General features: G+C 40.6%; 1 protein-coding gene across 6 annotated transcripts in view; it reads left to right on the top strand.

Annotated features, from left to right (window-relative positions):
• Positions 1 to 631: 631 nt before the first annotated feature.
• The window catches only part of CDC14B (cell division cycle 14B), a 42,443-nt gene continuing 24,614 nt past the window's right edge, over positions 632 to 18,460 (top strand). For all 6 annotated transcript variants that reach the window (XM_027708581.1, XM_027708582.1, XM_027708579.1 and 3 more), the window contains exons 1-4: positions 632 to 650; positions 7,675 to 7,768; positions 8,706 to 8,781; positions 10,559 to 10,651. In XM_027708581.1, the coding sequence (XP_027564382.1) occupies positions 647 to 650; positions 7,675 to 7,768; positions 8,706 to 8,781; positions 10,559 to 10,651 (267 nt within the window). In that variant the 5' untranslated portion in view covers positions 632 to 646. The remainder of the gene's footprint in view (positions 651 to 7,674; positions 7,769 to 8,705; positions 8,782 to 10,558; positions 10,652 to 18,460) is intronic.

Here is an 18,460-nt window from a genome sequence, read left to right on the forward strand (position 1 = left end):
CGGAAGAGCTGGGCCGAGGCGCGGCGCCGCGCAGCCCCGGCGCCGCCCGCCCTCAAGAGGACCCGGGGCGCGGCGCCGCGGGCGGCGGCGGCGGCTGAGGGGCAGCGGCGGCAGCTGCTCCCGGCCGGGCCGGAGATCTGCCTGAGGATCGCGGGTGAGGGCGGCGTGCCGGGGGCGCGGGGCGGCGGAGGGGGGTGTCCCGTCCCGTCCCGTCCCGTCCCGTCCCGCCTCGCCGGCCCCGGGGGTGTCCCGCTGTCCCGTCCCGCTGTCCCGTCCCGCCGCAGCAGGACCCCCAGGCAGCCTTGGGGGGGCCGGGTGTCCCCAGCCGGGGTCTGTGCCGTGTTCACACCGCGGGCGCTGCTCTCGAAAGCTGCGCGGGCTCCCGCCCGGCGGGATAAATAATCCGGCGCTGCCCTCAGAGCCCCGAGCACCCATCGCCCCGCGCTGCCGCTCTCGGCTCTGGCGGAGCGAACGGAAAACAACGATAAACGCGTTTCTGTCCGTTCGACACGTTGTGGGGTGGGGAAAAAAAGTAACGCGTTTCTCCCTGTATTGGGGTGTATATATATATATATATTTATACACACACACACATATATATATATACATGTATAAATCTTTCCCCTGGTGTCCTGCTTGCTGGCTAATGGGTGAAACGATGGGCAAAGGTCCCACCTCTTCTTGGCGCGGGAGTGCCAGCAGGTTTTATCTGGAGAGTCAAAATAGCTGGGTTTAAATCAGTCGGGTTCGCTCGGTGCCGTCCCTCCTTTTTGTAACCCGAGGCGCCGAGCCGTGCTTTGTTTTGGCACAGGGACCTGCCTGTTTCGAGGAGCCTGCTGGAGCAGTTCTGTAATTCAGGTTTGAGTCTCCCCCCCAGCTAAAAGACGAGCTCGAGTTTAGTTTGCCCGAAAGCAACAATAACAACAACAAAAACCACCACCAACAAAAACAACAACAACAACAAATCACTTTCTAAGTGGTGTCAGAATGTGTATTTACAACTTCTCATAGAAAGCAAGGGATAAACCTCTCAGCACAGCTTTTGGAGGGACGTGGGAAATATCTGTGGACAGAGCAAGCAAAAATGGAAAGAGCAAGCATGGAGAAAAGGCACCAGTGTACCTTTTCTTTCTGTGCCAAGAAACAGGGCTCCTTAAATTACCTAATGTGTCTTCTGGATAGCAGCACGTTTAGAAAACCATAAGATCTTGTTTTGAAAATTGGGTATAGCGATGTGGGGAGAATGTAAACTCCCAAAGCTTCCCAGAATCTTCTTTTTAAAAAGCTTTGATACTGTTAGGGAGGAAAATCCTAAATACTCCAGCCTAAAATGCAGCATTTTAGGCCTAATCTTCCCAGAGAAACATAATGGTGTACTTATCTGCAGAACGCTAAGGCTGCAATAACTCCAAATGTGCATTTTTTGCTGTAACAGCAACCATTTATATAGGAAATGGTGATGGTGCTGTTCTAAGGTTAAGTGTAGAAACCTCTCATTTGACAGATTTTTGATATCAGGTAATTTCAGTACCTGGATTACCGTGCAGGCCTGGGCAACTCACATCTCCAGCAAACAGGTCTCTAACCATTGTCATGCAGCAACTGCTTGCATCTGATAATGTGTGTCTGGCATCAACAGGCCCATTAAATTACTGTATTTTCTCCTCCAAAGAAATGCTCACCCTTCTAAATACAGTAGAGCAACTAGGCTTTGACTTGTGTTTTTTCAGTGGGATTTCACCATGTTCAGCAGTACCCAGTATAACAAATTTGATTAAAGTGCACTAGACTATTATATCTAATAATACTTCATTTTGTCTTGATCTTGCTGTGCACAGTGGATACTGTTTACAAGCTTCTATCAATGGAAATATTGTCTAATTTTTAGTTCACTGCTATCTTGTGCGTTTTTTTAAAATAGAAATCTCAAAAGAATAAGCTAACAGGCTTACCTTTTTATTCATCTGTTTTAAAGTCATGTCAAATTTTGAACTATCAGTTCCACCTTTTCACGGTGCAGTTCTGAGAAATTAGTAACTAGTTTTGGGCTGGAAACAGGTAAGGTGTTATTCTTAAAAGTGGACATAACTGGTAAATATTTGAACTACTGTAAAGATGGAGAGATCTGTGTGAGCTTATCTGCTTACAGAAGTAGTGCCCAACTTATTCAGAACATTGCAGGCCAGCCTAATTTTCATCTTTGCAAAAGACAGAAGCGGAACATAAACCCAAATTGCTGTAAACTTTCCTTTGTGTGATGTTACTTTCATGAACAGCAAAGTTTCTAATCCATTATTTGCATGAATTTTATACTCAAAATACTTACAGTAATTATTGCATTTCTTTATTTTTTTAGTGAGTTGTATTCATCAGCCATTATTCGTCAGAATAATTATTAATCAGAATCACCTAAATATTTTTGTTTACTAGTAAGACTTCTTCAAGAAAGCTTGAAAGTTCTTTCAGAAATTGTTTTTGTTTGGTCTATTAAGCTGCATAGTAAGCTTTATCATTCTCTCTTTGCCAGCTAATGCTTGAGGCTTGCTGGTGCTAATTCCAGTTGCTGGAAGTGAGTGCATTTCTTCTGTTTATTAGAAGTGTGTTCCCATGTCCTTCTGATCTCTGAGAGAAGTAATACATATAATCCAAAGAAAATGTAACAATCCTGTGTGAGATGCTTGAAAGCTACTAGTTTCCTTTCCTTGTCTGCTTTTCTTTGTAATTGCTCTGGTTTTATAAGTAAAATTATAAAGAAGAGGTGGAATTATAATATATAAACCTCAGGCAAAAGCTGTGTGTTTCTATTTCCAGTGGCTAATTCTAAAATGAAGTAACTACAATAACTATACGTGGCATAAAATTTTAAGTAATCATGGGGCATTTCCTGACTTTTGTTTGCCTTCCTGCTGAATATATACATCCAGTTTGTGTACAGTGAGGAACTAACAACTTAAAGGATCCTCTAAGCTGCACTGTACATGCCTATTTGTTTTTTTTCCACTGTGAATCATTTTGCTTACACTGTCACTTGGATCTGATAGTGAAATACTCATTTTAATATATTCATTGAGTTTTTGGTTTTGTGTTGTTTTTTGGGTTTTTTTTCAAACCACTGAGTTGTCTTTTTCCCCTATTGCTGACTTGTCATGATAAACTTAGTGTCCTATGTAGAAAACTGTTTTTTTGGAATGCTAAGGACTCTTCTAAAAAGTATCATTAAGCTTACAACATTTTGACTGTAAACACTTTCAATTAGTTTTTATTATTCAACTATCTCGGTACAAAAGCTGTTTACTCTTTCATCAATATGACCTCACTTTCTTGTTAGTCCTAATCAAAATTGAGATTTTAAATACGTGTTTGAGGCTTTTAGTGTCTAATCCAGAACTGAAAGTGCATGAAGATACATAATCTTGTGTGCCAGTCAAGAGCAGCTGAGTGCCAGGACTCTATTTTAGTGAAGTAGCAGTGTTGTTGATTAGTCATGACATAGCCTTTAAAGTAATTCTTTCATGGTTTTCTGTTAAATGAAAAGTTCCTTTAGCTTTTTAGCGTGCTTTCATTTTCTTTTTCAGAGTTCAGGCTGTTGTTCTAATTGCCAACTGTGTCATCACCAAAATTTGAAATATCATAGTGATGACTGAATTAATCATTTCATATTTTCTCATATATCATTCATGTGTTGACTTTTAAGTGAAACACAACAAAATTCCATATACCAACTCTAGATCTAGAAATGCACTTCTCTTCCTGTAGTAAATAACTCTTTGGTTACATTCCTGGTAATTCAAAACAGACTAACACTGGGGTTTGTTGTACTGTCAGTCTCTGAATTTCTCATCTAAGGCATCTGTTTAACAACAGAGCTGTGGAACTTCTTTTTTTTAATTAAATAATCTTTGCTGATCATATGCAGACTTGTCCTGCCACTGGTGTCTGTTCAGTATTTAGTTGTCTCTTATCACAGAATCGTTTAGGTTGGAAGAGACCCTTAAGGCCCTCAAGTCCAATGGTGACTCTCAAATTACTGACATTTCTTCCTTGAAGGCCTGTGCAGCAGAACCTGAGAAGCACCAGGCTTATTGGGAGTAAAAGGAAGGGGGTTATTTTTTCGTCTCTAAATTCACATTAACGTGGTTTTGAAGTATCTCTCAGCTTTCTACACTGCAATCAGCTTGTGTAGACATGCTTGTGCTACCTTTAGTCTCACTAGTTGAGGTACCAGCTGTGGTAGCCTAGTCCTCTGTTAGGGGTGTGTAGGCTCATTTTCTTGTACATTAGATGCTTACTCAAATTAATTGCCAGCAGTGACGTCTGTATTTATGTATTTTAACTGTTTTGTTATATAAGGCTAACAAAATTAAGTGTATTTGAAGTATATCTAACATGCTGCAGTCATATCTCCTCGTTGCAGTGCCTGTAAGGCACTGAGCCCCACTCTTGTTCTTCTGAGAGATGATTAGGAAGGTCTGCTGCAGTTTGATAGTTTTAGGGTGATTTTTTTATCAGAAATTTGCAGGAATTAGGAAGTGCTCGAGCGCAGTTCATGTAAGCGAAATACCAAAAAGCTAAAATTAGCAAAGGAAACATGAAGATAATAAAAGGGAAGCCTGGCTTCTGGCAGTTCAAACCTTTGTGGAGTCCTAGTGAAATCAATTCATCAGTGTTTGAGTGTATTTTAGGTGTACACCCCCAATCCTGCAATCAGATGCTTAATGAAGGAATTCTCCTTTCTCTTTTAATTCCTGTTAAAAAAAATCAACACACTAATCCTTGACTAAACAGAACTGGGAATATGTTCAGAATAAAGCAGGTAGAAACAGCCATGGTGAGTAATACAGCATTTGGACTGGTAAGTCAGCAGAGAGGTAAATAAAATACACTTACAGGAAATTACTTCTCTGTGTAGCTCATTTCTAAAATCTCCCCATAGGAAACATGTTAAAAAGATGGAGCCTGCTGTTTCCATGATAGGGAGCAATTGTTAGCAGTGCACGGGAATGGGCAGCTTGTCAGGGTTTGGGCATTTGGCACATACTGCTCTTGTTGTGAAGTACTTCTGTAAATTCATTAAACTCAAGTTTCTTTCATGCGTTTTTAGAGTAGCTGCAATTAACGTGGTCCAGAGTTACCACTGCAGAAACTGTGTGCCAACAACAGTTCAAAATACACACTGCTGGCTCAAGATAGGAATTCTTATTTTTGTTGGACGTTTTTGCAGGAGCTGCAGAAGAATTTCAGTAAAAGTAGGAGCCCTGAGGATGTGACTCTGTCATTCCAAATCCTGTTTAGGAGCAAAATGCTAACTTATTTTAAGTCTTTGACCTGTGCAAATTATATTTATTTTCGTTTTGATCCCCCCTTTGTGTTTGAGGATTTTGGATTACTCTTTGTGTGGCGCTTTTGTATTTTCAAGTGATGTAAAGCTTCTGGGAAGAAGCTGAAGTGCAAGAAGGTAGCATGTCAGTTTGAGTACTACAGCCATTCTGCCCAGACTTTGATGCAGTTATTGTTTGTGTACAATGAAGAGGGAGAGCCCAGTCTAGTCAATAATTAGACTGGCACTAAAGGACAGATGCCATCGAGGGAGAAGTTTTGGCTGTGTATTCCTACTGTTAACACCCAGCAGGCTGGTTCAGTGAGCTAACTCGGAAGATTTTTCCTTGTAAGGAACCTGGTGGCAGCTAGCCATTAAATCAGTTTAGAAGTGGTGTGAAATTATAGCCTGGGGCTGTAGTGACATGTGTTTAATCTGGCAATGCCAGTTTAAACACAATCCCTAGATATCACATCCTCTCAGTTCTCCTTTCTGCTTCCTCCTTTGCCCTCAGTTCTTCCCTCACACACACACATTAGCTCACATTCTCAGACCAGAGGGAAGTAAATCAGCAAAGCAGCTTTTTAAATTTTTTTCTTTTTTTCTCCTTTATTTTTTTCTTTGCTTTGTTCTTTTTTTTTCCTTCTTTTTCTATTTTTCTTCTCTTTTTTTCTTTTTTTTTTTTTTTTAATATTGCACTTGAGTACCCGCTGCAGTTTCTAATTCATGCAAATCCACCTTGATGCTGCTCAGGGATTAACACAGAGGTGGGGATAGATGCAGGGAAGCCGTGGAGAGCTGGGGCTCCCTCCATCCCCAAAGCCCACCCCCAGCATTACCTTTATGTGAAGCAGTTTTTGCCACAGCATATTTTGCTGTGATTTTATTTTCCAGCTGGGATATCAGTGCACTTGCTTCTCCACATGTATTTCACTCTGTGGGCCAGTTTACTTAAAAATGCGTGGCATTACTCTAAATTTTTTGGTCCTTTGGTTTGTTTTTAGAGAATGCTTTGGTAAATAAATGGTGGGAGGTACATCGCAGGTAATACACTTTCCATCCTGTCCTGCAGCTGCTGTGCTTACAAGATGGGACTCTTAGGAGTTAAATGGTCAAGTCTTGGTGCCTTGCCTCTGCTGAGAGAGTAAGGAAGGAGGTGCCTGACATGCCTTACTGTACATCCCACTGGTTGCACCTGACCTGTAAATGTTTAAGCCAAACGATTCACAACAGGCAACAGAAATGAGCATTTTGCAAATGTGCACTTTTTGGTGGTCTTTTCTGCCTTCACCCCTTGAGATATTGCTGTACAGAGGTGAGCACTGAGTACTGACTGTTGAAATACAGACGTGCCAACTCCTTTCCATGGCACACTTATTTTGAAGATACAGGTAATGATGTCTAACTGCTGGTCACGGAGGATGTTTTGAAGATTAAAGTGATTTTTTTTTTCCTGCTGTCTCAAAAAGGAGATACAGTTTTTCTCCATCACAAATTCTGTTTTGAAATAATACGTTTGCATGCAGGTGACCTGTTTTGATATTTAAGTAATACCTCTAGTTGGAAACAAAAGAAAGGTTTCTTTTTAGGTCCGAATTTTAATCCAGATATGATATTTTTTCAGCAGGAGGAAGACAAGTATTGCTGTGGTGCTGCAAGCCTCAATTTTTATTGACCAATTACCACAAGCACAGCAATTTATTAGCAGCAGCACAGTCGGTGTTTAAAGTTCACTGGGCCCTCAGCTTCCCCGGCCATAAAAGTAATTTATATCTGTGAGAATACTGCTGGTATTTTTTTTTCCCTGCAAAAAAAAACTTAACAAAGGAAGCCAGGGCAAGATGTCTCCTGCCTGCAGGCACAGTGGCTTTGGAGGGGCAGTGGGTAAATCGTGGTTTTACAGAGGGAGTTCACTTCAAGGTTTTAGTGTCTTTGGCGTGAGTGCACTTCATCCTTTGGTTTAACGTGGGTGCTCAGAGGTGCAGAGGGATTTGTGGTAATTTTAGGGGGGGTTGTTGCTATTTGGAGTGCAACCACCTGCCAGAGGAGGACCCTGCTGTGGATGTGGGTGCAAGTCGGGCTCCTGCTATTTTACCGAGTCGTCCAACGGGGAACACTTTGGAAAAGAACACAAAAGAGCTGCGGATTATGGGAACACCGCTGAGCAAAAGGCCTCAGTCTTTGTGTGCCTTGTTTGTTCAATACGGGAGCAATAATAATACCTGGTTGGGTAATACTCAAAAGAAGATTTTCTTCATTTTAAACCATTTAAAGTTGTACCCCTGACAGGTAATACTTCAGGCTTTCAGCAGAAAAACGTGGTGCTTATAAAAGCTTCAAATTTTCTTGCGTTTCAGATCGCCTTTATTTTGCAATTCTCTGCCAAAAACCAAAGAGTGGAGCTGCAAATACCCATTATTTCTGCATAGATGATGAACTTGTGTATGAGAAGTAAGTATGGTCTTATTTTTTCTGTATTTTTTTCCCGAAATGAATTAGTCAGAACACCAGCAGTGAGGAAACAGCCTGATTGGCATTCTGTTTTTAAATTGAGCTGAGGGAAATATACCATTTCCATTGTAGAATTAATTACATGAGTTTGGTCTTAGGCCTATCTGCCATGATTATATGCCTTAGAATAGTTTCTTGCCTTCCAATCAGGATTTCTTAAAAACATTTTCGAAGCAGAAGCTTTCATTGTACCCATTCCTGTTAGAAGACCCAGGAACATGATACAGCCACGTAGAGCCAGAAGTGCTCATTGAACTGCCAGGCTGAAGGGGGTGTCTGTGGTTGTTCATGTATGAAGTGGAATGTCTGAACTTCCTACAGTAAAGAGTAAAAACTGGCAAAATCAATTCCAGCTTTTATGAGCTGACAACGGGTATATTATTTCCCCTGTAGTGAACAGTGTTTGCCTTTTAGCTTTATGTGGAATGCTGCTAATTCTTTAAATGTTTTTGACCAAGGGCGTGCTTGCTGGTTTTTAGAGTACTAATCAGTCTTTATTCTCTGTGTTTACTTTTCTATAGCAGTATCAATTGCCTTCTTTTTAAAGTAAAGCTTATGAGTTACTCTTAAAATAGAGTTTAAAAACCTTTGTCACAGAGTAACACAGTAGTGAGAAATAAGTTCTTCAGACCTTGAGTTTGGTTTTGAACGGTGCTGTGTGAAAAACAAGAAAGTTTTAGTCCATGTTTGTTTAAAGACCACAAAACTGTTTCCTCCAACAAAATAGTGTGTCTGTATGTATCTAAGAAGGCATGCTTGTTTTTAGAATGATGTACACATGTCACTTGTATATTATTACTCCTTGTTTTGTGCATCTTATTAACAAGAGAAGATGTTCACAGGGGTCATATAAAAATTTTCTCCTTTCTTCTACCAGCTTCTATGCAGACTTTGGACCACTCAATCTGGCAATGGTCTACAGGTACTGCTGCAAGCTAAATAAGAAGCTAAAGGTAATGCTTGAGGGGTTTTTTCAACATTACTGAGTTCTTAAAGGACAAAAACAAATGGGCAAAAGGTTTTGGTTTGGGTTTTTTTTGTTGTGGTTGCTGTTGAGGTGCTTTCCTAGAATCCTAATCCAGCTGAGTTTTGAGTATGAATGCCAGAGTTTGAGGTAAATTTAGGGAGGAGGAGGATCAGAAGGGAAGACCCAGATACTTTTAAGAACCAGATGATGTACCACTGTGGCAGTAACTAATGTTAAGCTTCTTAAAGGTCAATTGCTAAATGAGTACAGACTCTTTTAAATTAAAAGCTCCCCTCCTGGAATTCAGTTTTGTTGGCAATCTTGCCCATATTGAGTGAGCTCGGGTGCAGTGCAACACGGTTTTATCTGAGATGTTTTTGGTTTGATTTGGTCTTTTCTGCTGCTGACATCTCTTTAGTAAGAAGTAACATTTGCTCTTCAGTAGCATTGATAGCATTGGCCTGAAGGAGACTGCTGTGCTCCTTCTGCAGATTATTTTCTCTTAGGGATGCTCAGCAGTTTTTGGGATTGGGCTCTTGATAGAGCACAGTGTCTTTAAAACAGGGACTCCCTACTTCCTATAATAATTAACACGAGTGACTACAAGTTACTTGACCTCTAATAGATGTTGGAGCATAAAGCCTGTTAGGCAGATAAAAAAGCTTATTTGCATTAATGTGAATCACAGTTTGCCTCTTCAGAACTACTTAGATCTTTAAGCTGCCACTGAACTGTGAAAATTGGAAAGTATACAGAACATTATAGATTAAGAGTGTATTTTTTTTTTCATTCCTTGATGTCTGTCACTGATAATAGTTTGCATAATCCAGACTTGCTTTATCCCTGTGGTACTACAAACAGGTTTGCCAGAGATAAGGGTCTCTGATTTTTGTTTACAGGATGCTCTGAAGCAACACAAGTCTGTATGATAATGCTTTTCAATATCTTGGGTTTGATATTGGATTGAGAACATATTTCTGCTTGTGATCTGGGGTTTATTTGTGTTGAGTGCATTGAATGGTATCTGAGCAAGTAACATTGCTATGTAAATACATAAAATGACATTTTATGATAGCTTAGCAGGTGATCAAAGCATGCAGTTTTAAGCACATCAGATTTTGTTTCAGGGGCCAGTTAGGGAATAACTACCACCACAGATGTGTGTGTCCTTTCTGTGGAAAATGCCATTCCACTCAGTTTCTAAGATAATTAGAGAAACTGTATGCCAAGCCAAGATGATATTTTAAAAAGCTATTTATGATAATAAGTTTAGAAATACTTTCAAAATATTTTAATCTAAGCATGTTTCTGATGCTTAGAAGCAAATACTAGTGGATTTATATAGAGTCAGGTTTTCTTTAAGAATGAAAAAGTCTAAATTCTGTTTTTAAAACTGTTGCAACTTTATTATGCCTGTGATGTTTTTGAGAAGGCCATTTTCTGTTTACTTCTGATAAATGGCTATCTGTTACATAAGGGTTGAAGTTGGAAATATTAAATACATGTAAGAAGAAAAATAAAAGATTCCTGTAATTTGTACCGAAAATTATTTAGGCTGGATACTGGGAAAAATACCAGAACAATCTAGATGGGGATGCAAAGTTTTCCAGAGCTTCTGAGGGACTAGTCTGCAGTATGGCTGGTTCTCTAAATACAGGTGGCTGAAAGTAGATAAACAAACTCTTGCTTTCCTCTAGTTTTATAAAAGAAGGGATAAAAGGTCTAAAATGCAAAATCATAATCTTGTTCATTTCTTGATACAGTCATTTTCATTGACAAGGAAGAAAATAATTCATTATACTGGCTTAGATCAGAAAAAACAAGCAAATGCTGCATTCCTCATAGGCTCCTACGCAGTAAGTATTTAAAGTTTTACATCAGCTGCTAACTGTGTTCATTTTTTCATACTCAGTTTTTAAAACAGCAAGATAAAGTCAATTCTTTACCCTTGAAAATCATCCTACCATCATTATACTAATGTACAACATAACAAGAGTTTCTGAAGTCTAGCAGCCATGTGAGTGAAGTTGTATGGTTTTAGGTTTTTTCCTCCCTACTGCAATCTGTATCCCTAGGAAGTAAGAGCATCACTGAAAAGAAAAATCAGTATTTCCATTTCATAAAAATAACTGCTTCTTGAAGTTTTACCTTTCCCCCAACCACACAAACAGAAATACAGAAATAGTGTCTTGCACTGAGTACAGTGTATCATTTACCAGTACATGCATGTTTAAATAACCTTTTCCTTCCCCAGCTGTGCCTTTTTTACTCTAAGATGATCTCTTCAATTAACCCAGGAGAATTAGTGAGAATGTGGGATAGGCTTAGAGCTTGTATAAAGCCTGGAAGTATGAAAGGTGGCTGCAAAGGTACAAAGCCAAGGGTGTGACTGCAGAGGAGAAAAGGGCTGCCTTTACATCCTGGCTGCATGTGTTTGTACACAAAAGTGTAGTCAAGGAATAAAATGCCGAATGCCTCAGAATGAAAGATGTGATGTACCATATTTATGTTCTGTTTGGACTCGTAACACGCCTTGATTGTAGCCGTTTCTCTCGTTTGCTGAGTAATAAAATGAAATTAAAAGCTCTGTGCTTTTTGATGTTGGAGGTTTGAGGGGTCAGAGTTCCTGTAGCCTCAGGTCATTCCTATTTATTGGCTGCAAGGCTACCCAGTGCTTTCTGTGATGCAGGCAGCCTCCTTGCTGCCTCTCTGCATCATGCAGGATGTCCATTTTCTGCTCCCCAGGGTTTCTCTGTTGTCTGTATTTTACAGCATTTATTACAAATTGAGAACTAGATTTCAAAATGTGTCACTCTTGGTATTTGAAACTCAGGCACTTAGAAATGTTGCTGTAGACCTTTGCTATTTTAAACCACATGGAAACTGGTAACATGTGTTACTAAGCTTGTTTGCATTTAGAGGGATTGTGCTGACAAAACAGCTGCAGCTTTTAGGAAAACTGCTTCTTCCTAATTACTTGATCAAAAGGGAGGCCCAGAAAGTGAGAGAGGACTGGCTTCAGTTATTAATCATTATTTGAAAAGAAACGGGTTTTGGTTTTCCCTACACTTCTGAATGTGCCCTAGTATTGTGCAGCACAGCAGCTGACATTTAGAGCAGAAGTTTGGTACAGAAAACTAATTAATGGCAAGGCAATCTAAAGAAAATAGTGTGGTTAACTATGCAAAAGTGTACAGAGAAACTAATACAAATCTCATTTTTGTTCATCTGGTAGCCCTGTGTTCCGATCCACTTAGATGGAGAGGGGAACCAGGTTCTAAAACATTCCGAGATTAAGGCACAAACAAGGCCAGATGCTGGATCCCAAAACGATAATTCAGCTTTATCTTTGTAAAGAGCAGAGAGAAAGAAGGAAGGTAGAAAAGCAGGAAAAGCTCAGGGTAACTGTTAAAAGCACAGGACAGGAGTTACCGCCCCAGTGAAGTGCTGCTGGCTTGTGAGCTGGTACATCTCTGCTCCTCCCCTGGTCGCCTTGTACCCTCTGAGGCAGGCAGAGTAACAGAGTGGCAGCAGCTCCTCCAGCAGTCCCCGGGCATGGCCCTAAACTCCTTTGCTGTGGTAGCCCCTGGGTGCCCACTGGCCAGTTCACCAGTATCCGAGCAAAGGTCGCCTGGTACCAAAATGGGCCCTGAGTATTCAGTGTGCCATACCTTACTGGGGAGGGTCCCTGCCATATTCTTGATTGTAACAACTTCTGATTTTTTTTTTTTTTTTTGCTAAGAATAGCTTGACTACCTGCCTGCCATGGCTTGCTAGTTACCTCCTGGAGCGTTTGCAAGCAGCTCAGCTCCTGGAGCAGCGTAGCTGTTGCATCAAGACCTTTTAGCTCCATGCTGGAGGCGGTGGCTCAGCAGACTCCATCTCTTAATCAGTCCATTACACTCTGCTGTGTTGCAATAACAGCATGCGGTTGAAGGGTAGTGCTTGAACAGACTTGAGTAAAGCTCTAAGATTAGTATGTATGGATTATGACAGTCCAAAGCACAGTAATTTAGCGTGGGAGCTGTTGTACAGAGGAGTAGGTGATGGGGATTAGTAGCAGGCAGTGGGGGTTGCAGGGTAAAGGAAGGATGCTCATACAGATCCCGCTGAAGTACGACAGGAGATCACGACTGACTAGCCCGTGCATGTGGGAGTGCTGCTTGCAGACAGATGGCACATGGCAGGAAGAGGCCAGTCAAAACCACCGGCTTAAGTTACTGCCTTGAATACATTGACTGTGTCAGCAGTTTCTCTTCAAGGCCCAGGGCAATGTGAAGTGCAGTTTGAGCACCAGTCGCCTCCCTGAATGTGGGCATGTCTGTCCTGCATATCCGCAGGTCTCAGATGGTGAGTTGGCTCTAGCTGGATGGATTTGCTCTCCAGTGCAATAGGCTTTGGCTTTGGTACTGCTTTTTCTTCGCAGCAAGATCAAGTTGCTTCCCAGTTTCATGTGGGAGGGATTCCACTGAAGAAAGACTGTGCCCCCGAGGCTTCCTTTTTTCTGTGGCACCCTTTGATGATCTTTCCTGAAGAGACAGGCTTAATTACAGCTCCCATTGCTCAGGTGTTCAAACATATTTGAACATTTGTGCCATATTTTTGCTTTCTGCAGAGAGAATTGGATTGTTCTTTCTGGAGTGAGCAATGATGTAGGATCTGTTCGGAATGCATGATAAACATGTCTGTAAGTGTATTTCCTTACTGAAAGGAAATATCGAGGCCTTGTTTATTTGAAACATATGTAGGCTTAAGCATCCACCTTCTTCAGTTCAGAATGCTTTGCTTGTTGATGAAGAAGGATCCACCCAGCTATTGGTCAGATCTTTCAGAAGCTTTTCTGTAATTTTATTGTCAGACTCTGTCATGTTGGTGATGCTTCATTGCTTGAGCTGGTTGTCATCATTTAATTTCTGATCTTACAGTGTAAGTGGCAGGTTGACACTGTGTTTTGTTTTCTGTGGATTGAATGTGTTTTCTTGCTGGATTCTGTTTTTTTGGCTTTATGGTGGGTTCCCATTTCAACAGTTTACCTTAGAGTGAGGAACTGTGTGGCAGTGCATGAGGTTTGATGCTCAAGGAAGAGCAAGGAGGTAGAAAGGGAGCATGGCCTTTGCAGAGTCAGTCATGAAAATGGTGCTTGTCTACATCTGTTGTAAGGCATTTGAGAACTTAAGCACAGTTTTGGATGCAAAGTGCTCTGCAGATGCTGGTGCTGCAAGTTACTTGTTCCAAATAACAGGCTGCCAGGTTTTCAGGAACAGCACAGGCACAGTAAGTGTGCCTGATTTCTGTTTTGGGATTTTGTGGCTTTCTGTTTCAAGCACAGTCACATTTAAACTATAAAACTGTGATAAACAGTTTAAACTAGTTCTCCTCTGAGACTTCCATGTCCTCCATTCAACTTCTGAACGTGTAATTTTAAGGGCTTGTTGACCTTAAATTTGTATTATTAAACAGAATATTATTTAACTTCTGCTTCAAGAAGTTGGGATATATTAGCATGGTTTATAATTCAACATCTTTTATGTAAATGTGTATGTGTGTTTATATATATATGCTCATTTGGACTACTAAGGCACTTATGAAAGTCTTTATTAACTGTGGTGTGGTGAGGGCAGCTGTTAGTGTTCTCATTTCCAAGCAAAGTCTGTTCTGAGTCTTTTCTTCACAGTTGGTGTATTTTAATGTTTCCCCTTCCCTTCATCTAACTTGTCTTTCTTCCCTCTTTAGTGGAGATAGTTTATGAACTCTCCAGACTTCATACTTCTTTCTCCCCCCTCCTGCATCTGCTGCTTCCTTCCAGGTGTACTTTGATGTGACAGCACAGCCTAACTCAAGCTCTTCAGTATAACATGGCCTTGAAAGTGAAGAACAAAATTTACAAATACATTGTTATATATGTAGTTTTAGAATGAAATATTATTTTTTTAGAGTAAATCTTAACAAATTAGACCTTAATCCCTTTGTTGTTCATCTTTCATCCATTTTAATTCTGTATTTTGTTTCATTTTTACAGATGATATACTGCATAATGGGAATAATACTCTTCTGTGTAGATTAGCAAAGATTTGGCAGCCACACATTCAGCCACACAAAGGGCAGCCAGAACTCTGTGTTGGGGTTGAATGTTTTACACTTTATTTGGGTGGAGGGGGAAAAGGGAAAGAAGGGCGGGGGCTGGGGGGGAAGCTTTTGTTCTTCACCTTTTAAAGAAAAATCTTTTCCTTGAAAGCTGTCTGCACTGTTCAGGCCTTACCACACTACCAAAGCAGCAGTGATCTTCTGAGTTGGTATCTACAGTGGCTTCTCTTGATTTTCGCCAGGACTTGGCTGTGGGTGAGGAAAGTCTGCTTCTTCCATCATTGCTCCTTCTATATTAAGAAAGAAAATGTACCCTCTGTGTCCTGTCCACCCAATTCCCAAGCTCCCCCCTCTCCCCTTGGCTACATTGACTTAGTAACAGTGTTTTTTTCCTCAGGCCTGGCACTAATTATGTACTTGGAGGGTGACCCTCCCAGGGTACCGCCCCATGAACTGCTGTAATTCAGGTCACCTTCTCCAGGACTCATCTCTGTACTTTGTCTATTTTCTCATCTTCTTTCTTCAGGGTAAGCAGCGTTTCCTTCATCCCTTCTAATCCACAGTATTGGTTTTTTGCCTTTTCAACTTGTTAGTGTCCTTCCTGGCTGTGGGCCTCATGCTGGGTAGGAGCTGGAGCAACAGTTGGCACCCATGGGTGTGATGTTGAGCTGCTCTGTTCTTACTGTGGCAATTGCAGAGTTATCTTTGGCTAAGCCTGAAATAAACCTGTTCAGTGGTCCAGTTTGGGTGGTGGTCAGTGGGTGGTTAGGAGTGGGTAAACCACGTTTACCTTCAGCTGCATTTTGGTGACAGGTGCTTGACAGGCCAGTGGCAGAGACGAGATGGACAAAGCACTGACCTTTCATTGAAGCAGAAGTTGCCTGGAGTCTTGGCTGCCTCTGTGTTTGTGTCCCCTGAAAAGCTGCCTTCTCTGAATTGAAATTGGGAAATCACAGTTAGTCGTCACGGCGGCAGATTTTCCTGCAGTTTGCACTGGGTTCTTCTTCAGGATGTTCCTATCAACTCCTTGTCCCCACAGGAGAAGAAGGGTTGTTCTCCTGGGGTCCCTCACTGTGCTACTGGCTTGCTTTCTTAGCTGTTGTGAGCTACTGACGTGCCCAGCCCAGTGGGTTCAGAGCTAACAGGGCTTTCTGTACCTCCCCTCTGCTGTTTTAAAACGTGATTGGAGGTTTCTTGCTTTTGTTTGTGAGGAACAAAGAGAGTTGCCAGAGTCAGGCAGTTATTCCCTCTCTGCCACTTTTATCCACTTAATGACTGTGTCTCCTGATGAAGGCACCCTTGGACACATTCATCATGTGTACACATACACCACAAATCCATACAGGAGGCTTTTTACTATAATATATTTCTGTTTTAATTTTGCAACATCTAACTTTTTTCCTAAGGAATATTGCTAGGAACATAATGTCTTAACTGACTAGTATATCCAGTGGAAGTTTTAATGTAAAAAAAAATATTTAGTAGGTTTAACTTATAAAACCCCTGTAAGCTTGTGTTTGAGTCTCGTCACACACAGCAGTTCCTTGCATTTGTTCAGAATGGGTGGGTTGTGATTATTTGCTGTTTACAGCAGTTCAGGCTGTCTTGGGTGAGTGACGGTTTTGGAACGTAGTTGTGTCAAGTAAAATTTGCTTGTAAGCAGTTTAAAATGAATTATCTCATTATTTTCTGGCTTTTAAGTCAGCACGGTTGGTAAACTCTACAATGGAGGTAACAGCCTTAAATAGATTTTGCTTTTGAAGGTAAGCAGATGGATAAACTTGATTATAGTGAGCACATCAGAGACATGAATTTAAAGTGCTGTCTACAGACATGGGTTGAGATAGTTTCTCACAGTAAAGCATATTTCAATAGCCTATTTAACGTTCCTGAAAAAGCAACAAGTTACGTCACAGATTATTATTATCAAATATGTTTTGTCTTGCATGCAGCATTGCTATTTCACTTGGCAATCCCATGTACTGAAAGTTAAGATGCCTTTTTCAACCAGAGGCTCCTTTCCTTTTCCAGCAGGAATAGTTTTTATGCTATTGTGAACACTGCTCTGATGATTCTAACTCTGTTTCAGTAAACAGTTGCTTAAAAAAAAATCAGCCTGGTTTGAAAACACTAATATGAATCAGATAAAAACATGGCATTCTAAAAGCTCTCATTCTGTGGTTGATTTGAAGTGCTCAGAAATAAAGAATGGGTTGCCTCATCCTTCAAGCCCTTCTTTTTCATTCAGTGAACTTTAAAGTGGCTGTTTGACAGCACAGCAGTGTTGGCAGTGCTTGAGTGCACCTTTTCCAGTACTCAATGCTTGGATGATTCTTGACCATTCACAGAACTGCCTGTACTCCCTTAATTAGAAACAGATGTCCTAAATGAAAAGGGTGATTAGAGCAATGCTAGTGGTTCAACTGCTAATATCAAATTTCTGGCTATATTTTGAAGTTCAGTGGGATGTTTCTTTGCATGCACAAAGAAAGCGAATTTCTAAGTTGGGTGTGGAGAAGTGATTACACATTGTGATAAAACAGTTGTTAGACTTAAAAGGCATCAATTCCTTATAGTAACAATTTTCCTGAAAGGTATTTCAATGGAACATTTGTAAATTATTTTAGAGTTTTTCTCTGTGTATTTGTGTGTATGTAGATATGTATGTACAGCCATCTACACTGCATGTGATTGTAGAAAAATTCTGAAAGCAACTGAACTTGTGGATTATGAATTTTGGGCCTGCTGCAATGTCTTAAGTTTTTAGGTTTGGTTTGATTTGGGGGGGGGGGGGTTTTTTTTTTGGGGGGGGGGGGGTGATTTTTTTTGTTGTTTTTTTTTTTTTCATTTCCTTGGTCTGCAGGAAAGGAAGCTCTTGGGAAATCAGTGTAAAATTCTGATAGATTTTTCTTCATTTGCATATACAGAAATAGACAAAAACTATCCCAGAGAATGCCTACTTCTGCTGAATAACAGTTAATATCATTGCTTGAAATTTATTTCATGACTTTAATCTTTTTAATAGTAGTTCTTGTTGGCTGCTTTTAATAGCAGTTCTTGTTGGTTGCTTTATTGGCATTAATTTAAGAAAACAGCTTTATTTGTGAAAGTTTTTGTCATCTTAGCACAGCAGAAACATAAACTGTAATCAGCATCTTGACAAACTAGTTTCAGCTGTTGTATATTTTGGTTTCTGGAGTTTGTCTTTTCCCATTTCCCCTTTTCCCCCCAATACATACCTCATGAATTTACAAATATGTCTTTGTCTTGCTGTTCATCAGATCAACATTTCCATTCTCTTCTTTTCTGAACCTTCAGTTCTGCTTGCTGCCTTAGGGATTCCTTCTCTCTTTCAACACTTCTGTCTGCTACAGGTCTTTGATCACTGCTACTTTCTCTCTCCCATTTACTGTCTTTCTTTAGTCTTTGTTCACCCACATCATTCCAATGAAATTGTTCATCTTTACGGCCTCAGTGGCTTTCTCCTGTTCAGAAACAGTACTATATGTAGTTAAATAGATAGATAGATAGATAGATAGATAGATAGATAGATAGATAGATAGATAGATAGATAGATAGAT

Source organism: Neopelma chrysocephalum, unplaced genomic scaffold, assembly GCF_003984885.1.
Source record: "Neopelma chrysocephalum unplaced genomic scaffold, ASM398488v2 Primary Assembly neopelma1_96362, whole genome shotgun sequence".
NCBI lineage: Eukaryota > Metazoa > Chordata > Aves > Passeriformes > Pipridae > Neopelma > Neopelma chrysocephalum.